Raw genomic sequence first — 27,362 nt, 5'->3', positions numbered from 1 at the left:
ATGGGTTAACTGTTAAGTATACCGGTAAGCTTCATACTTACCATTATGTTTACCAGTTCACCACTTAATATCCTTATTATTAACATACCTGTTGCTGTGTGTTTGTGTTAAAGAAGGCACAGTGGAAGGTGTGTTCCTTGCACTTCAAGTGAAAGATGGTGAAGCCCATTGCAAAGACACTTAGAAGTATAGAGTGTAAAACATTCTGTGGGTATTTGTCAATTCTATCGAAACTTTAAACACAGACTGGGCATGCTAGCTTGCTGTCCAGCCACCTAGCTGCCTCTTATCCCTGGCTGACTGCCTGACCAGCTTCAGGCCAGCCACAGGCCAGTTCCCCAAACTTATGTTATGACATGAGGTGATGACCCTTTTTTTTCATTTTTATTATTTTATATTGTCTTCTATTACATTTATTTTATATTTTATTTTAATTTAGATTATGTTATTTTAATTATACTAATTAGAATAGGAAATTACCGTTTCCAAAGTTGCCAATTAAAATACCAATTACAAATTACCATTTGGAATATTAATTATCAGTGAGCAAACAAAGTTATAGAATATGAAGAGTAATTACCAAGTACCAGATAGCACATATATAATGACTACCAATTAAATACAAATCAGAATTAATGTATTTAATGTTATACGACTTCAAAATAATTATTTAATGCTCATTTTTAAATAATATAGTCAAAATATTTGACTGTTTTATTATGTCCTGTTATAATTTAATGTTCAAAATGTTTAGACTTTTACATTCTAATATAAATTACTATGGAATGCAATATATTCTAAGCCTATTCAATTAATCTGAAATTAAAACTTTAGATAAGGTCAAACACAAGTGTCTTTTCAGTTTTTCCAACATATAATTTTGAAATTTAGTTACATGTGAAATATCAACAATTTGATATTTTCTTATTTGGGATGGGGAAAAATTCAGCATGGATGTGTCTTCACTTGGAACTAATTTCAAAGTTAACTTTGAAGTTAGGCACTTCATCGAAGTGGCCAGCAGAGAGTCTACGCACATTTTCCCTTACTTCGAAGTAGGGAGCCCAATTTAGAAGTCCTTACTCCATTCCCGGGAATGGAGTAGTGCCCTACTTCGAAGTTTGACTTCAAAGTAGGGTGCATGTAGACATTCAACTTTGAAGCAACTTCAAACTTGTTTTTGTAGTGCAGACACAGCCCATGTCTTGCAGAGAGGGAATTCTGAGTTCTGATTAAAAACAACTTCTTGCATGCTGTTACAGCTCTTAAATCATTGAGATTTTTTTAAATCTATATTTACAGTTACCACAGCAGTTCAGGGTAACAGCATCTGTATTCCTTCCTTGTAGTCAAACAAAGGCATTCATGCTAGGACCCCAACTCCTCCTCCATCATCATGACGCTTGGACAGAGACCTGTTTCTGTCTTCCTCCTGACTGGCTGCACAGCTCTCTATTTACATTGTAGTATTTCTAGCAAGCCAGGCAGCCTAAAATGTCAATATCTGCATTTTGCTTTCTTGACAGGGGTTATGAGTACAGTAAACCCTTGATTTAATGGGCCACTTGAGGGGGGCGCGTTGTCCATTTTCCAAAAGGTCCGTTACATGCAAGGGTTTACTGCCCCCAGCAGGTTCCACCATCTCCAGCCTCCCACCCCCACCCAAAAAATATGAAAAAAACCCTTGACTTACCAGAGCTGCTGGTGAAGGACCTGCTAGACCTCCATGTGGCTGGTACCCTGCCATGAACAGCTGGAAGCACCTAGCTGTGTGGCTAGAGCAACCCCATCACATATGGGTAGAGCAACCCTGTCTCACACAGCTGGCAGAGCCGCTGTGCGGTTTGGAGGAGCCACTTGTAGAGCCACCACATGCTCCACCCACCAGGAGTGGGGCATGAGTGCCATCTGCCCATGTACGCCCCCCCCCGGCCCCAGTGGGAGGACTGCATGGAGGCTCCATCAGAGAAGATGGCGGCTCATCCAGGCCATGGCAGAGGTAAGTCATGTCACTTTTGGGGGATGAGGAGAAGTGGGGACGTTCATTGTTCCCAAAGTCCGCTAGATTGGGGTCTGTGAAATTGAGGGTTTACTTCAGTGCAGTTGCCTGCAGTCATATATTACCACATAGCTCTTTTTAAGCAAATGTGTTTATTCTTAAAATGAAAACATTCCAAAAATAAAATTGTATTTATTCAACACAATAGAAGAACCTATTCTATGGTAAAAAGTCTATCAGGGGTAATCATAACTCCAGTCCTGGCTCGGATAGTTGTCACTCTTTCAAAACCCACAACTAGATCCACTTCCCCCTTCCCATGGTTACAAGTTCATAATTGTCTCAGATTCAGAATCCCAGCTGAATACATCAGCCTTTTCTTTATATAGAGTTGGTCTTTGATCTCCAACCTCTGTGAAGGGGTAATCTGCACTTAATCACTGTCTTCTTTAGAGTGTGCTTCTGAAGGCTGTATTTTTCACATAATCAGAAATAGACCATTTGCATTAACTGCTTTCTAGCTATTCCCCACGGAATCTTCTTCACACCCTTTGTCAGAGACAGTCCATTCTTATCTGGAACAATTTCAGCATAGTAATCTGAAAACCCAGGCCTCATATCACATCTCTGTGCAGAGAAGTTACATACAGTCTGGTTCCACAATAACATATATACTTTGCAATAAGATTTTTTAAAGTAATATTGCAGGAAATTAGCATATTTGTCATGTAAAGCAAATGTAAAAGTGCACCTGTGATGGATTAGTGTCTAAGCTATTTTCATATTCATTGTAATTACATTTTTGACCCTGGTCTTGTGGTTTACAGCTAGAGTATAGGGTGTTTGCAAATAAAGTAGTAGCGTTGGATGTCCACATTGATTCAAAACTGCTGAGGCAAGTGTGTAGGTAGTCTGTTGTGTCCGACGATGACGTCTTGAGCTTGCACGGGCTCATCGGTTGTGGACTCGCATGTGGCTGAGGAGTCCAAGCTTTGAACGGCATGGGCTTTCACGGGGGGGCAAGGGAATTGTCCTGGCTCTGCTGGTGCAGCTGCTGCTGTTGGTTTCTTCCTCTCACAAGCATCAATGAGCACGAGCAATGTGGGCCTTCATGCAGTCTTTATATCTCTTGCGATGCCTGCAGTATTGACCTCAGGCTGCATGTGTGGAAGCGCTCCAGCCGTTTTATATGATTTCCGTATAAGGTCCAGGTTTCATAGCCATATAGGAGACTGGTCAGGACTACAGCCTTATATACTTTCAGAATAGTGGACTGTTGGACATTGTGCTGATTCAACACTTGTGCTCTTAGACGTCCTCGTGCCTGGCTGGCCTGGCAGATTCTGGCATTGGTTTCTTTGTCAAGGGAGCCATCATTGGCTATCACACTGCCAAGGTACTTGAACTCCTCTAATGTTTTTAACTCTGTTCCTTCAATAAAGATTGATGCAGGGAGAACAGCAAATCTTGGAGCAGGTTGAAACAGTACCTTGGTCTTTCCTAGGCTAATGGTCAAACCAAAGAGGCAAACTTGTTGACGATGAGCTGGAGATCAGATTCCTTGTGTGCCATAAGTGCACAGTTGTCAGCAAAAAGGGCTTCAAGGATGAGCCTCTCAAGCATCTTGGTTTTAGCATTCAGACGATGAAGGTCAAAAAGTGACCCATCAAGTCTGTCTTTTATGTAGACTCCATGGTCCAGGTCCCTAACTGCATGGCTGAGGACGCACGTGAAAAAGAGGTTGAATAACACTGGGGCCAGAATGCACCCTTGCTTCACACCATTGGATATCTCAAATGGATCTGAGGACTCGCCATTCGAAAGAATAAAGCCAGTCATGTCATCATGGAACAGGTATATGAGGTTAACGAATCTTCTCGGGCAGCCAAGTTTTGACAGGATAATCCACAGGGCTTCTCTGTTGACAGTGTCAAATGCCTTGGTCAGGTCTATAAAGACAGCATACAGATCCAAGAACTGTTCTATGCACTTTTCCTGGATCTGATGAACAACAAAGATGATGTCAATGGTGCTGCGGCCTGGGCAAAAACCACACTGTACCTCTGGTAGGTTCTTCTCTGAGATGCTGGTGATCAGACAGTTGAAGATGACTCAAGCAAAGATCTTCCCAGAAGTACAGAGAATGGAGATGCCCTGGTAATTTCCACAGTCAGCTTTGTTGCCCTTGTTCTTGAAAAGCGAGATGATTGTGGCATCCTTAAAGTCTTTGGACATGTCTTCTTCTCATATGCTGATCAAGATGCTGTGAAAGGCTTCAAGTGACACTGGTCCTGCTGCTTTGAAAATTTCAGCAGGGATACTGTCCATCCCAGGGACTTTGCCAGAGCTGGTCTGGCTGCTTGCCTTTTTGACCTCATCCATTATAGGGGGCAGGTAGAGACTGTTTATTGTGGGTTTCTGAGGGATCTGGTCTAGGGCCACAGGGTCATCAATGGAGGATCTGTTGAGAAGGTTGCTGAAGTTCTCTCTCCACCTATTGTTGATGCTGTTCTTCTCCCTCAGAAGGGTCATGCCATCTGCAGACAGGAGAGGTGTCATACTTGGCTTTGAAGGTCCATATATAGCTTTGATAGCACTGAAGGACATCTTGGAGTTCTTGGTGTCAGCGTAGTATTGGATTTCATCAGCTTTACTCTCCCACCACTCATCTTGCATTTTGCCAAGTGCCGTTTGCGCCTGGCTCTGAAGGAGTTTGAAACAATCACGTTTGGAGATTGAGGACTGATCGTTTTGTCATAGCAGAAATTCATTCTGTTTTTCCTCTAAGATCTTCATGATGGCCTCATCATTTTAATCAAACCAGTCTTGGTGAACTCTCTTTTTCAGTCCTAGTGTTGACTTGGATGACTCCGTCACCAGGTTTTCAACTGGTCCCACTTTTGTGTTGGGTATCCAGTCAGAGGTCCATGGGACATCAGCACTTCCTCAAGGCAGGCTGTGAATTTCTGCCAGTATGTTGGAGCTTCCCAATGTTGGAGGAGGGTCTGACAACCTTGAGCTTCTTGTGGTGTAGTGGTGTGATGTGCAGCATAAGGAGTGATCTGACAAGTCTATGATCAGTCCAGCACTCAGCTCCCCGCATGGACCTGACGATCTTAACATCTCAGAAGTCCCACCTGTGACTGATGACATAGTCAATCAGGTGCCACTGTTTAGATGTCGGGTGCATCCATGTGGTCTTGTATTTATCAGCTTGCCTGAAGGGAGTGTTGGTAATTGTCAGATCGTTTTCTGTACACAAGCTCAGCAGAAGGCAGCCATTGGCATTCATGTTACCAACACCTGGCACTGAAGTCACCCAACAGGAGAAGCTTGTCACTAGGAGGAGTTGCTTTCACAAGATGGTCAGGGTCCTCATAGAAACTTTCTTTGCTTTGTCGTTGCTAGTCAGTGTTGGGGCATAAGCACTGATGACTGTAACGTGGCAAGAGGTGTTCAGGGGGAAGCAGAGCTTGACCAGACGCTCACTGATGCAAGTTGGTGGGTCAGGAAGCTTCCTTGTCTTGATGGCAAGTCCCACTCCATGGATTCTGTCTTCATTTTCTGGCCTGCCTTTCCAGAAGAAGGTGTGACCGCCTTTTGATTCACAGATGGATCCTTCTTCTGCCAATCTGGTCTCGCTCAGGACAGCTTTGTCAATGTTATAATGTGCCAGTTCTCTTTCTATGAGGACTGTTCTTCTCTCACACCTCATAGCATTCTCCCTGTCCAAGAGGTTGCAAACATTCCATGCTGCAAATATCATCTTTCTTTTCACTGTTTTTCGACCACTGTGAGGGTGAAACTGCCAGCTGCAGCATGCTGGCCACTTTGGTTGGGACAAGCAATTTTTGGGACACCTTTTCTAGTCGCTTCCCTCATTTTGAAGGTGAGCAGTGCTGTTTCTCAAAAGGTCTGCTCAGTCGTGTGGGATGCTGCTGAACTCCTTTGTCGTCTCGGGGTCAGAGTCGAGCAACCAAAGTTTACAGGCTGCCTACGTGCAGGTTTGGAGCTATGACTCCCAGTGGTCATCTCCACCTGTTGCTTCGCCCCTCCACCATCGCCACAGGACTTTGAGGTAGACAGAAGTGATGAGAATGTACAAAAAACCTGTGCGGGAGAATGTTTAAAGTGGAAAAGCTGTTGCACAGGGGCAGTTCCACTCTCTTGACCTCAGAAGCCTGGTTCCAGTAGTATGAAAATTTGTCACGGCTGGGACTTCCTAGGCTGCAGTGGTTGGCCATGCCGTCTTTGGTACCTTGTCATGCCCTTCACTCTCCACAGAGCGTTGCAGAACCGCCTTGGTGTTCGTTGGATCATGCTGTTGATCTTATCCATCCAATCCACTGCATGCTACAGCTTCTTGGAGCCACAGGTGAGAGCTGGGTGCCAGGTGGGCACCAAAGGTTCACAAACTGCCCCCAAAGGGACATGACAAGTCCCCACAGCAGAGGTCCTACTCCTCCCTGGACACTCCATACACCCTGGCATGGTGTACTTTTTATATATTGGGCTGTCATCCAATAACTAAAGGTGTAGCCATTCAACATATGTTTAAATCAAGGTTTTTCATTTTTTTAAAAAAGTCTCTATATATATATTGTGCACCAATGGAATTCTTTTTAGTCATAAAGTAAAATAAATTGTAAAGATGTTAGCAAAACTGTCGCTGGCTGTACACGTATTTGCTCAGAAATGTTTCCTTCTGGATGTGCAAAAACCCAATTGTCTTCTACTAATAAGTACCTCTGGGCCTCGTGGTTGAGGAACACTCACTTACATATGGAGCAAATGCTTATTTTTTTCTCCAGGAGCAGATTGAATCTGAGATTCTGCCCAGCCTGATCGCTATACTTGGCAATTACATCCATGGGAAGGAGAGACCAACATGGTTTTATTTCTATCACTCTTCTCTCTTAGCCGGTCCCTCCATTCTCTGAGTTTGGCATACCAAGTTGAAGAAAAAGATGGTCCTGAGAATAGAATTAACACTATTTATTATGACCTCAGGAACCCCACAACTTGCCTCTTTAGGGGAGTATTTGATTCTATGTAAATAAAGGAAAGAGCATTTCCACAGTTGGCTAAACTTGAAAACAACATATGCAGGTCTTGTAGATGTAACCTTGTGAATCTTCAATGATTAGGAAAACAAATAACATACCCTGTCAGATGAGCCCCAGAAGTTAACTACTTAGTTTATGGTTATAAATTCCATAAGCCAATTTTTTAAAAATGACTTCCTAAAATTGGCAGTCTTTATGTGTCTTCAGTCACATAAAATGATCATAGATACCTCAGAGTTTATTTAAGCACCTAACCTTATGGATCCATATAAGAGTATGAACCCACATTTAATTATTATACTTAATTATGTTGTGTTTTACATATGTTCCTGAAGACAGTCTTATAGTAAGTCCAACAATAATTACTAATTATGTTGCATTCAACTGTAGAGAATAGACATTGTTAGTTATTTTGCCATGTAATTACTTGTACTTGAAAAAATATGGTATCTCCAGCACTATACTAACTTCGGCATTGGCGTGTTCACTTGTAGGTTTCACAGTAAACAGTATGGTTTTACTACAGGTTGAGCCTCTCTCGTCTGCCGCCTTTGGGACCTGACCAACTCTGGACAAGAGAATATGCCATACCTCAAGAGGTCAATATTCTCTATCACATTACCAATACTTTCACTGCTGACTGGGCTCTTAGAAGACATGTAGATGTAAATTACAGCTAAATAACAACAGAGAACACTGAGATCCAGGGTTGGTGTCTGTAAACAAACATTGTGGGACTAAAGGAAACTTGTCCATGCTGGTAAGAGGTCATGTGGCTAACTAAAATCATGCCAGATTATGGATGTCGCTGGATGAGAGAGCTCTGGATTAGAGTTTTTCAACATGTACCAGTTGCTCACATTCTCTTCCAGGCTCTCCTTTTGCCCTTTGCTCTTTCTGGTTCCCTTTCTGTCATCCATTCAATTTTTGAAAGAGAATTTCATGGATATTATATTTGAGAAATATCCTGAGTACTTACATTGTGCTGTTCTTAGCACTGGTCTAGGTAGGGCATCTAGATAAGTAGCAACTGAGCTGTAAATGATCAGCACTATTGTATTTGTCACTAAATATTGCAATGGTTACATATCTAAACTGTTAATTTGAAATAAGTAAACCAGACGATAAAGTGATCCCCATCCTTGAAAGCCTAACACCTTCTGTGTGATTGTTACAAGCCATTAACATGAGAAAACCCAGAACACCAGGAATTCTTGGCAAGCGACATGCTGCAATTCAAGTAGGTGCATATACTTCACATAATTATATTAAATATTGCACTGGCATGCAGAAACATCTTTTTCTGACACTAGTAAACTGTGCATCTATTGTTTATTTGAAGAGTTCATCGGGTTCTTAAAAATAGTATTAGTCAGAGTGAAAGCTACAATTCTGTATTTTTGCTGATAATTTTAGTAAGACAGCTCAAATTATGCAAAAGACTCACTGCATTTGCAATTAATCTAACACATTAGCATTTATATTCAATTAGTTCATAAAAAACCAACGAATAACAAAAGTGCATGATTACTCCTGTGTCATGTCACAATACCATCTTGCCATATTAGTCTAACATCAGTGTCAGAGCCCATAAAGTTGCAATGCCTCTTTTCTCTAGGAGGTGCTGATGAAATCTCTTCAGAAAATTGCTCAGTTATGTACCATCCCACAATTGGACTCTCTCTTAGACCGGCTAAGAGAGAAGAGTGATAGAAATAAAACCATGTTGGTCTCTCCTTCCCAGAACCATCACAGAGGCTGGGGGACAATTCTGTGTCTGGTTGCCTACTATTCATTTATCGGCATCTATTGGACATTGTAGAGTTTTTATGCCTGCAAATCAATTTATTCTTGTTTCCTAATGGCTTTTTTAAAAAAATCCTTAAATTATAGCATGATAATTCCTTTCTTCATGATAATAGATTTTCAGAATCATGCTTTTAATTTGAGACCTACAGTTGCTTTTTCACAGTCTGTTTTAAGTTAAAAAAACCAGCCAACCAACCAACCAACCAAACAAACAAAAAGATTCATTCCAACCATTTCTAATTTCACTGAATCCCTCTGCTGTTTAATGAACACTGTCTTAAATTCATTAAGTTCATTGTATTTTTTTTGTTTATGCTAGTGATCAGACTCAAGCCAGGAAATCATACACACTGGTGAATTACATTATGCATATTTTGAAAAGTAACTGTTAAATCATTAGCTGCTTATTCAAAATTCAAGTGGTGTCAGAGCACAGGTTTGCATTGCTCCAAAGCAGAGTGTATTAGTACTCATCCCATTTATTCGACTCTTTCTCCTTATGGATTTATCCTGCTTTTCAGCACTTACTATTTTTATGTGACCAACTGGTCTCTTTTGAGTGTGATGTTATTTCTGCCTGCATCATAGCTTTCTACAAATCAGTGTTAAAAAAAAAAAGAGGAAATTCATGCACATGGGGGGGGGGGCAGATTGCCCTACCTCCTCCCTAGAATAGCAGAGGCAAGGAACGCCTTCACTTACCAGAGTGGCAGGAGCAGGGACAGAAGTGATCCTCCCTCATCTCCTAAATTCTAAATAGCCAAAGGATTCCCTGCCCTTGACAGCTGTAGTAGCACTAGTAATGTTCCCCCTCCAACCCTCACAAAAGTTTCCCCATCCGTTTAATCATTTTTTGTTTGTTTGTTGCTCCTCTTAGAACTTTCTGGCATCTCTCCTGGTTAGGTGACCCAAGCTGTTTGCTATATTGTCAGCATAGCCATGCAGTACTTTTCATGCTGGTACAGATCTACACAGATGCATAAGTAACCCACAAGCACATTATCTTTTAAGCCTTTATTTTACAATACAAGTTCATGAGTTTGTCATCCACTATTGAGTGCTTTATAGAATTACTTTTTTTCACAAAACATCTGCTCTCTATTCATTTAACCCAAGTTTTGGTTTATTTATGTATTTATTTATCTATTACCAGATAAGGGTCCACTGTTGTTATTTTGCTGAGACAATAATCATTGCTAACAAATCAATTTCTTTTTATTCAATAAATAGTATATAATTAGAGAATCCAGTTCCATTTGCTTGTTTTTCTGTGTAGTCACAGTTAATCAGATCCTGATTAATCAGAACCTTGGTTCTGTTACTAATGAGATTCAAGAATTTGTGTCTGAGTTCTTTTCTTGTCTCAGTTTGCTAAATATTGTAGTAGAAACTTTGTGGATCATTAATGGCTTTGCTGAATTTTATTTTTTGGCGTTCAGTTAAACAAAAGATTGAATTCCCTCAGATTTTCCTTCTCTAATGCAAGATCAGAGCAGTTTTACTTGAGTGTGTGTTTTTTTAAAGGTATTGCACTGATTCTCTAGCTTGTGGTGTCAGTGTTACAAAGGCTCTCTTCATTTGGCTCTTGTATCTTTCTAAAAGTGATTGTTAGTCATAGAAATACTGTATTGAATATACTCTAAAAGTCCTCTTCTCTTACAAGCAGTCTTCATAGCAATATTTAATGAGATCTTTTTACCTGATAAGTGTCTCTTTGTTATTTTATTTATATTTTTCATGTTTTGTTCTGGCAACTGAATGTCTGTGTCCACAGAACAATTACATCATAGGCAACTTAAGTTCCCTCATTTTTAATAGCATCATTTTTTTTAAATTCAAGATGCAAACAATGTACTTTGAAATGTAGGCATAACATGCAATTTGAACAAGACAATATAGACAGGAAGCATTGGGAGCAGAGAGAGTGGAATAGATGGTAGACTGAGGAACCAGAGTAGGAAATAGGAAGAAAACCATTGAGATGACTGTGGCAGAAATGAATGTCAGCAGCATTATAGCTGGCATAACTGGTAGAACCAGTAGGATAGATGATGTCTCAGTCCTGTTCAAGATAGGGTGACCATCTGTTCCATATTGGGCGGGATGGTCCAGTATTTGGGATGCCAAAAAGGACTCCCAACTTATTTTTTAAAAGGAACTCATGGACCTGTATTTGGGCCGTTGTCCCCCTCCCACCTAGAGTCACTTCCCTGAGCGTCAGGGAAACAGGGAGAGCATTGGCAGCTGCTGCTTCCCCAGAACTCTGGGGAATCTCCTGCAGCTGCCTCTTCTGCAGGGCTCGGGGAGTGTTGGGGGCTGCCGCTTCTCTGGGCCACCGAGGAACCTGGAAGCTGCATCTTCCCCGGTGCTTCAGTGGAGGGCTGTCAGCTGCCACTTCCCCGAGCTCTCCAGGGATCACCAGCAGCTGCCGCTTCCCCAGGGCTCTGAGGGATCACTGGTGCCTGCCACTGCCCAGGGCTCCAGGGGATCTCCAGTGGCTACCGCTTTCCTGGGCTCCTGGAGAGCACCAGCAGCTGCTGCCTCCTTCCCGTCTCCCTGGGGCTTGGAGGAGCCACCCCTCCCCCCATATCTCCCTGTCCCATATTTGGGTACAGGGAGATATGGCCACTCTAGTTTAAGATCCATTTAGCCTGTGACCTCTTTTTACTGAGACTGCAATTTTACAGGAGTGCCAGTTAAGGTGGATCTTTCTCACAATCTTTTCTGCTGTTTTTTCTGGTATTTTATTTAATATGGTAGTTGTCTTCAGTTCTGTGTTCTTAATTTCAGGAAAGGTGACACTTCATATTTCTCCAGCAGAGAAAGTTTTCATCTATCATGTCAGGCCTGACCTATAGCAATAAGCATTGTTCAATTTTGTGTTTTCTAGCATGACTCTGAGGTTGAACTAAGTAGTTTGGGAAACCAAGCTTAAGTTAATTCATGATGTGCTCAAGTAGAAAGAACCATTTGTAATATACACCCCAAGGGTCTGCAAGTTGTGGCTCTGGAGATGCATATGGCTCTTTTAGGACTTCTTCATGGCTCCTGACACTGGAACTGCAAAGTAAAAAAAAAAACAAAAAAACAAGCAAACAACAAAAACCCAGCCTCCTGGTTATTTTTGATAAATAAAACACTTTTTGTCTAAAAGTCAAAAAGGAACAACTCCTAGCTAAATAACAAGTGATATGTAATCTTGAAACATTGGGTAACTCCCCGTAGTGTCCTCCAGAGAGAGACAGAGGAGGTTTGGAAGTGTAAATCAGTGGTACAAATGCACACATAAAGTGTGAGGAAAAAGCATATGTAAAAAGTTTATGAGTCAGTGAACATGTATTGCTTTGCAAATCATTGTGTGTGCGCACTGTTCTTAAAATAGGGCTTACAAAAAGTAAGGTTTGAAGTTATTTATTAAGAACCATCTCGTATTCAAAGGCATTGCAGCTCTTGAATTACTGAGGTTTTTACCAAATGGGAAAAAATGGTTCTTCTTGCTGTTTTGGTTGCTCACCCCGGTATAGCCTTTATACATACACTAGCACCCACAGTGTTCTTTGGTTTCTAAGCAATCAAGATGTGTTTTGGCTTCTGGAGTTAATTGTCACTGGTGAATATATGAATGGATGCAGTCTTAGGATATTCATTCCTAGTTTATGTTACTCTTACAGGTTGAACCTCTCCAGTCCGGCACTCTCTCATCCAACAATATCCATAATCCAGAAGGATTTTAGTTAGCTGGGCAACAATTTATCATGGGTGTGATCAAGTTTCCCATGGTCCCAGAAAGTTTGTTTACAGCCACTTGTCCTGGCACTCAGTGTTCTGTGTTGTTATTTAGCTGTACTTTATCTCTAAGGCTGTTTCTACACAGGCTACTTTCTCCAAAAGTGGCATGGTAACACAGGGCCCGAAATATGCTAATGAGGCATGGATGCAAATTCCCCATGCGTCATTAGCATACGATCACCTGATTTGGAGTCCAGAAGGCCGTTCTTCCAGACTCCAAAACGCCGTTTAGAAGCGCGGCCCTGGGGGAGCTTCTGGAAGGAAGTCCTTCTTCCAGATGCCCCTTCTTCCTGAAAATTTTTGGGAAGAAGGGTCCTCCAGAAGAAGCCTGGGGGCCAGTCTTCCGGACTCCAAATCAGGTGACCATATGCTAATGAGGCACGGGGAATTTGCATCCATGCCTCATTAGCATATTTTGGGCCATGTATTACCATGCCACTTGCGGAGAAAGTGGCCTGTGTAGAAACAGCCTAAATGTCTTCTAAGAGTCAGTAAGCAGTGGAAGCTTTGCTAGTGCTGCTAGAGAGTATTGACCTCATGTGGTCCAGCAAATTCTGTCATTTGGCACTGGTCAGGTCCTGAGGGTGCTGGACAAGAGAGGTTCAACCTGTATTGCCTGTGTAGCATTTGATCATTTTGAACAGAGATTCAACTGATCCATCTGTATTGTAATCAATTGCTCTTTGTGTATTGCCATTGCTGAATCCATCAGAACAGCCCTATACAAACACCCTGCTCTTGTAACCATTCAGTGTGCACTTGTTGCCTTCCTCATCTTCTGTCTCCTAGTCTTTCACTTGACCACATCAACCTTCCAGTCTCCTTCTCCTGACCCCTAGCTCTGTTTCTCTTTGTGACATTAAGTGAAGTTCTGTCTTAAAGGAGCTACCAGAGATTTCCCTAGTTTATTCCAGCTTTGTGTTACCTGTCCCATGACTCTGGTGCATAGTCAGAGTAAGGATATCAGGATGCACATAAGTTAGCTCAATCCTTTCTTGTATAGCTAAGCCAAATTCAGGTGGTTTTTTCCAAAGTCCTTTCATGAAGATTGTTTATTATTGTTTATATATTATTTATGATTGTTTATTATTAGGGTGTTATAATTTTTAAAATTACCCTATTTTATTCTAAGATAGACTCAGGACTTATTGGCCAGGGACTTTTTTCATTTGTTGTAAGCCATGAATGCTCGATTTTATTTTAAAAACATTGGTTAAAAACTTAAAAAGGGGAAAATCAATTTAAAGAATGGAGGCTGAGCAGGGGGAAAGAATTAAAAGTATGTGAAACTATTAGTAAACTTTCATTTAACAGTCTCTCACTTTTTCTCCGTCTCTCTTCTTCAATGAATTGTTCTTGTTTGGTAGTCTGCCAGAAGGATATCAGATATCTGTGCCTGGGAGACAGTTATGGGTTATAGTTTAAAGGCTCTTTGATTCTGTTCTAAAATTCTCTGTGAGGGGTAATGAGCTATACCTCATTGAAGTCAATGGAGTTGCACTATTCCACTACAACAGATTTTTTGGTCCAAAGTCTTTTAAAATGTGATGTGGTTGTGAGTTTGTTAGGAAAGTAGGAAGAAACTGAAAAAAAAATCAGAAACTGTGGCTCTACTTCTGGGCTTAAGTTCAGTTTCTGAAAATCCCATAGCAAAACAAACAGCTGAACTTTTATCTTGCACAAATATTCACAGCACCATGTCAGAGTAGATTTCCTCTAGGTGGTTAAACAGGACTCTTTTAAAAAACAAAAGGGAAAAAATGGAAAAGAAGTAGGAATGATAAGGCAGCAGGGAATCTGACATACTTGTTTGGTGAATAGCAGAACCTTAGAATTACATGTGAGGAATTATTGAAAATATAGCCAAGAAGGTGGTGATATCATTAGTTTCCTTTCATTATTGAATTATAGGACTGGAAGGGACCTTGATATATTGTTAAGTCCAGATCATTGCAGGCAGCATGGGTGTGTAAGCCAGGGTTTTATTTCTGCTGGGACTTGATGGTACTGATTACTGGCACCTCAGCAGCCCCACCCGTGGGATTGGCTGAGCTGGATGGGGACAGGGAGCTGGTGGAGTATGGGCACCTCTTGGTTTTTTTTTTTTCCCCAGAATAGACACTGGCTTATTATCAAGACCCCACCCCTGACAGCTGTTTGTCTAACCTGCTTTTAAGCTCCAGTGAAAGAGATTCCACAACCTCCCAGGGGAGTATATTCCAGTGCTTAATCACCCTAGCTGCGTCTACACGTGCACGCTACTTCGAAGTAGCGGCACCAACTTCGAAATAGCGCCCGTCTCGTCTACACGCGTTGGGCACTATTTTGAAGTTAACTTCGACGTTAGGCGGCGAGACGTCGAAGTCGCTAACCTGATGAGGAGATAGGAATAGCGCCCTACTTCGACGTTCAACGTCGAAGTAGGGACCGTGTAGACGATCCGCGTCCCGCAACGTCGAAATTGCTGGGTCCTCCATGGCGGCCATCAGCTGGGGGGTTGAGAGATGCTCTCTGTCCAGCCCCTGCGGGGCTCTATGGTCACCGTGGGCAGCAGCCCTTAGCCCAGGGCTTCTGGCTGCTTCTGCGGCAGCTGGGGATCTATGCTGCAGGCACAGGGTCTGCAACCAGTTGTCAGCTCTGTGTATCTTGTGTTGTTTAGTGCAACTGTGTCTGGGAGGGGCCCTTTAAGGGAGCGGCTGGCTGTTGAGTCCGCCCTGTGACCCTGTCTGCAGCTGTGCCTGGCATCCCTATTTCGATGTGTGCTACTTTGACGTGTAGACGTTCCCTCGCTGCGCCTATTTCGATGTTGGGCTGAGCAACGTCGAAGTTGAACATCGACGTTGCCGGCCCTGGAGGACGTGTAGACGTTATTCATCGAAATAGACTATTTCGATGTCGCAACATCGAAATAAGCTATTTCGATGTTGGCTGCACGTGTAGACGTAGCCCCTGCTTGCTGGGAAGATTTTCGTAACATCCAGCATAAACTCACTTTGCTGAAATTTAAACTCTTTGCCTCTTGTTCTGTCCTAAGAATTTAGCAAGTCCAGTGTTTCTTCCTTTTTGTTGTAACAACCTTTAATGTATTTGGAAAAGTATTTTCATGTCCCCTCTCATTTTTTTTCTTCTCCAGAGCACATAAATTCACTTCTTTCAAACTGTGCTAGACCTGTATTTATCATTTTCCAGTGCCTGGAAATCTCTTCTGTCTTCCATGACTTGTCAAAGATAATCACTCTGGCTGCATCTACACTACAGAGTCAAAAGAAGCCCTTCTGGAAGATCTCTTCCAAAAGAACTGCTTTCAAAAGAAAGCATCCACACAGTCCCTGCTCTTTCTAAAGAACAGAACAAAGACTGAAAAATCAGGTCCCAGGAAGACAGCTCTTTTGAAAAAAAGGGTCTGCAGAGCTTCTACACACATTTTCTTTTGAAAGAAGCTTTTGAAAAGAGTTGCTCTTCCTCAAATGGGAAATGAAGAGTACTTTTGAAAGAAGTGCCGCATTTTTTTTCAATTTATGTTTGAAAGAACGCTTTTTGTGTGTAGATGCTCTGTGAGATCTTTCAAAAGAACCTCCTTCTTTTGAAAAATCTTTCAAAAGAACTTGCTAGTGTAGACACGGCCTCTTGGTTTAGATGTTGCCTATGTTAGCTCCTTGAATATTTGAGGATGGATTTCTTTTGGCCACCTGATGATATCTTACTTGTATAAATACATTTTAATTTGTTCTTTCTCTATTTTAGTCTTAGATCCACTTTCATTCTCACTGGCATTCACTATATTGGAGATGTCCAATCACTACTAAACTTTTGGGTGAAAATTGCCAGTTCCACATTTTCTTTTATTCTCCCCTTGCCCCCTCACATACATTGTGAAAAGTCACACCCTATCCTTGGTATTCCTCCTGCTTCTAATGCATTTATAGACTGTTTTCTTGTTACCCTTTATGTCCCTAGCTAGTTTAATCTAATTTTGTGTCTTGGATCTTCTCATTTTATCTCTGCATGCTTTTATTTTCTTTTAAAATATTCAGCCTTTGTAATTTGTCCTCGTTTACATTTTTTGACCCTTTTCAGCTTGAGATCATTGAAGATCTCCAGGTTAAGCCTGCATCTTGCCATATTTCCTGTCTTTCCTATGCAGTTTGCTCATGCGCCTCTAATAATATCTTCTTGAAAAATTTCCAGCTTTTTGAACTATTTTTTCCTATTGATTTGCTTCCTATGTGATTTTACCGACCAATTCCATGAGTTTTCTAAAGTCTGCTTTCTTGAAAGTTATCTTCATTATGCTGTCTTTCCTCCTACTATTCCTTATTTCATGAAGTCTTTCACCCATAGCTGCTTTCCACTTTCACATTCTCAACCAATTCTTCCTTATTTGTCAGGAAGAAAAAAATGTGGAATAGCATCTCCCCTTGTAGCTTTCTCTGCCTTCTGAAATTCAAAAAATAAAAAATAAAAATAAAATAACAAAGTCTTGAGTATATTCCAAGAATTTGCTGGATACCTGGTGTCATGCTGTATTATTTTCTCAACAAATGGGAGGTTAGTTGAAGTCCCCTGTCCTTGCCATCATCATACCTTGCAATTTTTTTCTTTAGTTATTTAAAGAAAGCCTCATCCACCGCACAGGTCGCAGGGTGCTGGCTCAATTACAGGTCCCAGATTACTAGCATGACCAAACAAATTTTATGGTACTTGGAATTGTCCGTAGGGAAGTTCCTAAAGGAAGAATCATTGTTTGTTTGTTTTCTTCTTCTCTTTCTTTTTCCTTTTGAATGGAGAAATATCTCTTGCATCAGGTAAGCCAATGTGGCTACTCTCATGCTTTAGACACTTTGGGGCTATAATGGAAGGAGTGTTTGACAGTGGTAAGTAACAGGGTTGCCAGATGTCCCACAATCTGTGGGGCTCTCCCACATCCTATATTTACACAAAAATGTCCTGCAGGGCTGCTGACTGAAATCTGGGGTTCCCACAGTCTGGGCTGCTGACAGGGCTCTGAACCCTAAATGCAGGGCTGCCGGGTCACCCTGCCCCCTGGCTGGGGATCCTACAGCTGGGGTTTCCAGGGCTCTGTGCCCAAGCTGGCTCCCAGCTGCAGATCTGCCAGGGTTCCCCATCTTCCTGGCTGTGAATCACGTGGCTGGGGCTGACATCAGGGTTTTACGTGTCCCATGGAACTTTTCTTAAAATCTGACAACCCTAGTTACAAATGTATTGTTTTATCCTACAGATTGTAAGCCCATGTATGTAGGAACCATGTATTTCTCTCTGTTGCCTACAAAGCTGAGCACATTATGGCTATGTCTACACTAGCCAATAACTTCAAAATGGCCATGCAAATGGCCATTTCAAAGTTTACTAATGAAGCACTGAAATACATATTCAGCACCTCATTAACATGCGGGCGGCCACGGCACTTCGAAATTCACGCGGCTCGCCACCGCATGGCTCATCCAGATGGGGCTCCTTTTCGAAAGGACCCCGGCTACTTCGAAGTCCCCTTATTCCTATGAGCAGATGGGAATAAGGGGACTTCGAAGTAGCCGGGGTCCTTTCAAAAAGGAGCCCCGTCTGGACGAGCTGCGTCAATTTCGAAGTGCCACGGCCACCTGCATGCTAATGAGGCACTGAATATGTATTTCACCTCTTCATCAGTAAACTTTGAAATGGCCATTTGCATGGCCATTTTGAAGTTTTTGGCTAGTGTAGACACGGCCTATCTGTACTTGGATTAGATTTTACTGTACACTGCTTTTTGTCTCAAAAAAGTTCCCAGAAGCAAAATGGCAAGCTGCATGGGGTTTCATACTTGTATGGGAAGTAGAAACCAATCATTACAATTCATTCCATCCAACCATACTATTTCCTGTCACCAAACCATGTGACAGGTCCCTCCACTCCCGTATTTTCCTGCTTTCTGCCTGGAGATCTGCTTCATTATGTGAAAGAAAATCAAACAAGCAGTAGTCATCCAAAGAGTCTTACTATAGCTTTCTCCAACTGAGACATCTGGAGGTCACTGTGGGGCAGGGAAGGTGAGAAAAATAATCAGGTTGCATTTTGTGTCCCCAGTCATGGTGGCTCCTCACCTCTGAAAAACCGGTCATTGGGGAAGGAGAGTTTAGTTAGGCTAGTGCTAGGGAACTTATAGACTAGCTTCTTCTAAGTCCATATGATTCTGAACAACACCGTCTCTCTCCTCTGATCCCACTGCAGGTGTGGCTGTGAGGAGCAATGTTTTGGTGGAACTGGGGTTCTGGTCAACTGACCTTTCCCAGATCTCTCTCAGCCAACAGTGCTTCTCTACAGTTCTGCTGCCTAATTGGCAGAGCATGCTAAGGCCTGGTGGAAATGCCTCATATAGTTCTTGGTTTTTGTTGTCCCTCTCCTTTCCCTGCTTGTGGTGGTATATTAGAGCAAAGCACAGAGTTACAGAGTTACCTTTATAATCTTTTGCATGTTAATTGTTATGCATGATATGCTTGAGTTCAGAATTAAATAATTGGAACTTGTAGCAACCAGATTTTCCATTTCCTTAGGAACTATTTGATTTTATTTTTTATTTTATATTGGAACAAGAACTAAACACATATGAAATCTGTGAAATGAAATTTGGGGGCTGCAGAAGGAGGAGTTTAATCAAAATATTTTATAAATTGGAAAAGTTATATTCCAGTATTTTAATATGTTATACTTTGATTTTGTAATGTCAAATATTTAAATATTGGAAAAAAAGTCTCACTTTGATATGGCAAATCAAGCATTTCATTCTGATAAGGTCAGAATGGACTATTTGACTTTCCATTCTGATTTTTTGAAAAGGGATTTTTTGTCTAAATCAACAAGTGTTCTGCTAAACATTTCGCTTTAAATAAATCATAATTTCTTGACCAAATTTTCCATCATAAAATTTCTGAATAGCTCTATAAGCAAAACTTGATAGCTGATTCTCAAAAACGTAAAGGGATTCTCATTCCTAATAGGTTTTTTTAAATTTCTGTAAGTCTGATTCCTTAAAACTATATTTTAATGCATGCATGATACAGCAGGATATGCTGGTGCACAACTATCCTGTAGTTCTTATCTTTGTGCTATTCTATTATCTACTGGACACCTTTATAAAAATTATGCCCATGTTGATCATCTCACAACATGCGGCATATATGTATATATGTGTGTATGTGTTTGTGTGTGTGTGTATATCTATATATCTATATCTATATCTATATATCTTTGTAAGCAACATACTAATAAAGATACAATTTTTTAAAAATGCAATAACAAATTGGATCACATGTTCGCATTTGAACTAAACTGTAAAAGCTTGTTCAGAGCAATATAAAGTTTAAGTTCTTATTTTTGTTTCAAGAAATGTACTTTAAGATTGCTATGTTGTAGTGGTTTTGTGATGTTTTTGTATAACTAATACATATAAGAGGTGAAACCTACAGTTAGATTTTTCCCATTTAGCAGTAATTGTTTCAAATAGTGTTCCTGGTGAGAAAAAAAGCTAATAGTTATATCAGAGTTACTATTCTCAGTGGTAATTGTTAAGCAGTCTGCTACTAGCAGATATTCAATTTCTAACAATTTCCACAGAAATTGTTTTGAAATTATTTAAATTGGGTTATATCAATATGCATTATATGAATTGTTCTGCATGTTATTGCATTGGTCAGTGTTGCTTAAATCAATTGGTGTCTTTTTATTAGTCTGATTTGTGATGAAATGACAAGGGCTGAAATTTGCATTGCACTAATTTGCTCACCTGTTAGTTATTGCTGAAAATGACAGAAATAGTCGCAAAAAAATGAATGCAAGGGTGTCCTTTGTCATCAGCCTAGTGTTGTACGTTTGCTCTTTCTAACAGACAGTGAGTCCTAAACCACAATTTGAATACTATTTGTAGGCCTGTGGAAAAATTCTGTTGTGAAATGATGTAATTTAGCATGCATATCAGATATCTTGATCACAATATCTATAATGTATATAATAATATTTTTAAAGTTATTAATACAACATGTCAAACAAAAATAAAAGTACCCAAGTAAATTCCTTTATCTGTTTGTATGTTTCTTTTCCATAATTACTTCAGATTTATTTGAAAGGTGAACAATTGTGATTCATCTGCTTCTCTTGAGAAAATCTATATTCGGTATCTGCAGTGTAATTGTAATGGCCTTAGCAACAGATTGTCGTCACTGTCACAAACTCAGAATTTACATTTCAGCAGAAGGAGAAGTATTACTGAGTTTTTACACAAGAAAAGTAAAATAGAATGAATTATAAGATTACAAACAAATAATTCTAGTTGAAATTATTTTTTTCAGAATTTTAATATAGCCTAATGTTTCTTGAACATATTTCAGGAATTAGATGCTCCAATTGCAGCAGGATACAGTCACATTTCAAACCCATCTGATTTGTTTTCCAACAGAAAATACAATCTGATTTGACAAGTCATGAGATTAGTTTGGAAGAAATGAAAAAACAACACAAGGGTAAGGATGCTGCCAAAAGAGTTTTCTCCCAAATTGATGTTGCACAGGTATGTAATCTCCCCTTTCTCCTGTCCTTGCTATAGACATCACAGTATTATCTGTTAAAATATTTTTGATAATTTATATTTATCTGTGTGTGATGCTTTAGCTGCTCCTTTCAACTTTGTGCTACTGTGTGGCAATAGTCTGATTAACAAGTCACTGATTCAGATAACAAATATCCTGCTATATTTTGTTAGTGCTACTTTTTATTTCTGCCTGCATGAATAGATGACAAAAATGGTCAACAATTCTAGCATACCTAATAATGCGCATATCTAAAAATTTAATCAACTAAGTAGAGGCCTTATGAAGTAGACCTTTTGAATGTAATAAGAGCCTAAGAAGTATCACTATGCAAAATATGTTGGGTATATCACTTTTTAGCTATCTTAAAGCATTTGTATTAAAAATAGATTAGTTGGCAGTGCCACAGGACTCCATTTTAGGGATGAAGGCGTGATCTTAATATCTTGTGTACTATAAATTTTGGAAAACTATTTGCAGGATAGGTATCCTAATTAACAATTCCCATGTTTTAAGCACTCACCAGATGTTATGTGAATGGAGTACCAGAGTCCAGTCTGAGCAAATGATTGCTGATTAATAGTATTAACTAACATGTTATTCCAACTCACTTAGTAAACATATTAGCTGTGAGTATGGCTCAATTACATTTAGGAGGAAGAAAATTTCATTTTCTGTTTTGTGTCTTCCCCACTGGTCTTTGAAAACATTCCTTATGCTATAGGCCTCCTCAGTTTTTTCAACTTTTGGCATAAATACAAAATTTCTGTGATACTGTGAAATAAATATATTGATATTCATGATAAAATACATAACTGATAATTTTATCTTTCATGGTAGGATAGGCCAAACACCATGATCTAACAGCAAAGAGTAAGAGTTTAGTCTTGAAATTTATGTGCAGGGAAGGGAGGGACATAGAAAAATCCATTAATAAGATGTTAAAAATTATTTCTTTTGAAAAGCATGTTTGTACTACAGTTGGGTCGGAACATTCGTGAGGGTTCGGTTTTGAGAACCCTCGCAATGTTGCATTTCATGAATATAATTTTGTGAATATCATTTCATCCCATTTTACCCTGGCTGAGGGAGTGGAACTTGTTGGGGTCCCAGGCAGCTCTGTTCAGCAGTGGGGGAGGGAAGGAGAAGCAGTGGGGCCATGGGGAGTCAGTCAGTGGCCAGGCCATGCTCCTGGATATTGGCAGGGTTGGGCTCCCTGCTCTCTAAAGGCTGGGCTGAGGACAGTGGCTGTCTCTGTGGCATGGAGCATGTTGGTGCCACTGGAGCTGCCATGGCTGCTGGAGCAGGACTCCCACCTGGACTGACGGCCAGCAGGGGGCTTTGGCGGACCCACAATGGAGGCGCCGGGTGAGACATCTTCCTCTGCTGATACCGCACAGAGGAGTCTGGTGTCTGTGAATAATTCAATCTGCCAATGTTAAACTCACGAATGTCATGACCTTGATGTATTTAATATCTCCTCCACTTTCTAGGGTCTGTTCATTCCTTGATGAACATATTCAGTTATATTCATATATCTGGTTAACTCTTTCCCTCCTAGTCTCCATGGCAACTCCTATCCTGCTAGCAGTTCTTCAATTAAACACTGGTTTCAAAGGATCTGTACATAGAGCCTTGTATACTCAGCAATGCAGCTGGTTCACACTTCTGGCACAGTGGCCAAGCTGGACAAAAGCTAATGTTTATGGAGCTGTGTGTGCACTGGGAGAAAAATATCTTCCCTAAAACAGGACTTATTCACAGAAGGAGATGAACAGCTGGAGAGATGATCTGATTTCTGAGCTATTTAGGCCTTAATGTTTTTGGAGCTATTTAATGCATATGCCCTTTAAAAAGAAATCTTTTCCTACGTGTGATAGATCTTATTCCTCAGCACCCTTTTGTCCTCATAGAGTCCCTCAAAAAGCTATTCAGTGATCATGTACATTACAGTGGGTTTGTCAAGCTAAATTGACTATTCTAGATACATTGCAGTTACTTATCTGAACAAAAATTGGTTAATTTACATAATTTAAAAGTTTTTTTTCTCTATACACATGACAAATCATTATCACAGTTTTACTAAAAACTGAACACATGATACTTAAACTAAAAAGTTGTCTGCCTTTTTTACTTTGCTACCTCTGTTTTAAAGCAGTGTAACTCCATTGATATCAAAACATAAGAACACACATCAATATCTGATATCTGATGTCAATGGAGTTACATTGACTGAAAACTAGACTACTACAGCTATAAATCATATAGCAAAACATCTGCTCTTATTTTTTTTCAAAGAGCAGAGACATTTGTAAATAAACACTGCAATTTTTTTGCTCTAAGGAAAAATCCTCATTTGCGTTACCTGCTCAATATGGTGACTATACGTGTTTAAATATCTAGACAGAAAATAAATGATAGCTACAAAAAAGATATAATTGTTCTGAAAGTGGTGGAACTGCTATTCCCTTGCCAAACTTACCTCTTTTTTGTATTAATGAGTCTAGGGAGCTATGTTCAGAGCGAGAAAGAAGGAAGGGGGGAAGGAGGTTTTACTAAAAATAATAATCTTATTCTGTCACAGTAATTAATGAACCATTTACTCTTAGTACATTAGAAATATGTTGAAGAACTCAAACAAGTCCCATGAACTTTATGATAAAGTGCTAGTGCTGGAAATTCAGTAGTAGATCAAAGCAGTTATATAGTGAATAAAAGGAAATATTTGTGTGTGTGTGTGTGTGGTTTTTTTTATGCTTTTCATAGAATTGTAGAACTGGCAGGGACCATGGTCATGTAGTCCAGTCCCCTGCACTATGGCAGGACTAAGTATTACCTAGACCATCCCTGACAGAAGTTCATCTAGCCTGTTTTCAAAAATCTCCCATAATGGAGACTTCACATCTTCCCTTGGTAATTTATTCCAGTTCTTTACTATCCCCGACATGATTTTTTTTTCCCTAATGTCCAACCTAAGCCTGTCTTGCTGAAGTATAAACCCATTGCTTTTATCTTATCCTCAGAACACTTTTCTCCTTCCTCCTTTATGATCTTATGTTGCTGAGTGAATCTTGCTCTAGAAGAAGGAAAGAATTTGGTTGACATTTTTTCCTTGCAGCTGAATGAAAAATACAAATTCTCCTAATAGTACTTCACTGTATTAAAACCTGAATCTGAAAATTATAAACGTTACACTGAATTATTGATCAGAATGAATGGTTGTCCTCTCTCTTGATGAAACTCCACAGTTGAATGCCATCCAAAACACTTTACTATTAAGGTTACTTATGTTTAATTGACAGCGCATTATGTTTTAAAGCAGTGATGGGCAGCACAGGTGTATGAGTGAGCTGCATGAATGGCCCACCTTCATTTAAGTGGGCTGCACAATTTTAACCAAGACTGACTCCAAGGATAGGATAGTTCTGCTAATTGTGCTTGTATAGCTATCAGAAGGGTAGCTGTGTTAGTTTATATGTACAAAACCAAAAAGTCCTGTGGCATCTGATAGACTAACAGATTTGTTGGAGCATAAGCTTTCATGGACAAAGACCCACTTCATCAGGTGTGTGTGACATGCATCTGACATGCATTTAACATGCATCTGATGAAGTGGGTCTTTGCCCACGTATGTTTATGCTCCAATAAATCTGTCTGTAAGGTGCCACAGGACTTCTTGTTGTTTTTGCTTGTATACACAGAATTTGCAGGAGGTGCAGACTGACCCATAGCAGTGTGCTGAACGCAGCAGGAATGCATGGCTCTTACAATCAAGGTTGTGTGCAGTGAGCACACACCTCACTTCATATGCTCTTGCTTTATGTTGGCATTGCTTGAGTAGTACTAGTAGGATAAAAACTGTTCAGATGGAAACCAGTGAACAGGGAATAGCAACAGTAAACAAAATGTTTTGTGGGGCGCACATAGAACCCAACGGGCTGCAGATTGACACACTGTGGAGATTTGTAATCAGGCATAATAATAATTCACAAAGACAAATGAGGAAAATAGAAGCATGATCATGTCACTGGAGTAACCACTTAAATTTATATCTCCTTAACTGTAGATTTTGTTTGCTTCTTACATCTACTTAAATTCAAGGTGGAGGAGGTCAAACTACATGATCACAATAGACCCTTCAAACCTTAGTCTATGAATGGATGAGAATCAAATCCCAGTGTCTGTGCCAAGCCTATATACAGTGCACAGGCTTCATGCTGGGCTTCTCTACAGTGACTAGAGAAAGAATTATCACCCAGTTCCTATAAAGCTTATATCACAGAAGTGAGCTGCGTTTCTAGAGTCTTATTTATAGTTTGATCCACCTTCAAGGGATTACTTGAACAATCCCAAGGCTCCTGTATTCTAGGGAGCAATCAACTTTCAGCATCTGTTCTGATTTGGGAGAATAGATTCTTACAAAGACACCTTCTACCCATTCACTTCTTTCCCCTTGCAACAGAATATCAACAATTCTGTTATATCCTGTTGTTCTTTCCAGGTACAAGGGAGAAGAGAAGGATTTTCTTCCTTGAATAGAAATGAAGACTGATGTCTGCTGAGATTAGTTGAAGAAGTAAAATGTTTTAAAGAAAAGTGAAAGATAGCATGGGGAAACATAACAGTGAAGCATTCTGAGAATACATTTCCATTTTTCCTCCATTTTTACCACTTGCTCATATTGACTTTTCAGAAAAAACTACAAGATGTCTCCATAAAGTTCCGCTTGTTCCAGAAGCCAGCCAATTTTGAGCAGCGTCTACAGGAATGTAAAAGAATTTTAGATGAAGTGAAATTGCAAGTGCCCAAGTTGGAGATGAAGAGCGTAGAGCAGGAGGTAGTGCAGTCTCAGTTGGACCATTGCATGGTATGTAAAAATCTGGTGATATTTTTTCAAAGTATTTTCTGTCTATTTAAATGTCAAGTACTTCTGGTTGGGATTTAAAATGGATATGTGTGAGATTTTCAAAATTAGAGATCCATTAAAATTCAGGGAAATTTTTGATTCCATGTCTCTTAAGAAGGTTTGAAAATCCCACCCCATCTTTTTATTTCCTACTTCCCTCTTTTGAAACAAAAAGCAGTCAAGTAGCACTTTGAAGACTAGCAAAATAGCTTATTAGGTGAGCTTTCATGGGACAGACCCACTTCTTCAGACCATAGCCAGACCAGAACAGACTCAATATTTAAGACACAGAGAACCAAAAACAGTAAGCAAGGAGGACAAATCAGACAAAGATAATCAAGGTGAGCAAATCAGAGAGTGGAGGGAAGGTCAATAATTAGATTGAGCCAAGTATGCAGATGAGCCCCTATAGTGACTCAGAAAGTTCCCATCACAATTTAAACCATGTGTTAATGTGCCAAATTTGAATATAAAGGCCAGCTCAGCTATTTCTCTTTCCAGAGCGATGCGATACTTCCTCTTCAGTAACACACATACCTTTAGGTCATTGACAGAATGCCCAATTTCATTAAAATGTTGACTAACTGGTTTGTGGATCTGGAGTGTTTTGATGTCTGTTTTGTTCCCGTTGACCCTTTGTCTAAGGGAGTTAGAAGTCTGTCCAATATACAAAGTATCTGGGCATTGTTGGCACATGATTGCATATATGATGTTAGTAGAGGAGCATGAGAAAGTGCCCGTGATTCTGTGAGTAACCTGGTTAGATCCAGTGATGGTATTTCCAGAGAAGGTATGTGGAGAAAGCTGGCAGTGGGCTTTGTTGCAGGGAAAGGTTCCAGGATGCCCTCTTTTGAAATTCTTTTCATCCTAATTGAGGCAGCCATCCTTAGGGCTTGTCTATTCTTACTAGAATATCAACGCATTCAGGGTTGATATTCTGGAGTTTGATTTCATGCATCTTTAGTAGACATGTGAAATCAGTCTCTTAGGGATTGGCAGTTGACCTCCTGTACTCCTCCTCTCATGTGGCGTAAAGGAGGTTGATGGGAGACACGTACCTGTCAGTCTCCTTCAATGAGGGACAGAGTGCAGATACATTGATTCTAGCTTCACAATTGCCGTAATTAGAATTGCGTATCTGCAGTCAACTGTAAGTTTTAGTGTAAACCAAGCCATAATATTTACCTGTTCATTCTTTCTGAAGCACCTGGCATAGG

The 27,362-nt window shown here is 40.3% G+C and overlaps 1 protein-coding gene across 11 annotated transcripts in view; it reads left to right on the top strand.

Annotated features, from left to right (window-relative positions):
• Window positions 1-27,362, top strand: part of DMD (dystrophin) — a 2,199,436-nt gene that overhangs the window by 975,201 nt on the left and 1,196,873 nt on the right. For all 11 annotated transcript variants that reach the window (XM_074994601.1, XM_074994607.1, XM_074994584.1 and 8 more), the window contains 2 exons: window positions 21,110-21,220; window positions 25,933-26,106. In XM_074994601.1, coding sequence (XP_074850702.1) covers window positions 21,110-21,220; window positions 25,933-26,106 — 285 coding nt within the window. The remainder of the gene's footprint in view (window positions 1-21,109; window positions 21,221-25,932; window positions 26,107-27,362) is intronic.

This window comes from Carettochelys insculpta, chromosome 1 (assembly GCF_033958435.1).
Source record: "Carettochelys insculpta isolate YL-2023 chromosome 1, ASM3395843v1, whole genome shotgun sequence".
Lineage (NCBI taxonomy): Eukaryota > Metazoa > Chordata > Testudines > Carettochelyidae > Carettochelys > Carettochelys insculpta.
This window is presented reverse-complemented; position numbering and strand designations above follow the sequence as displayed.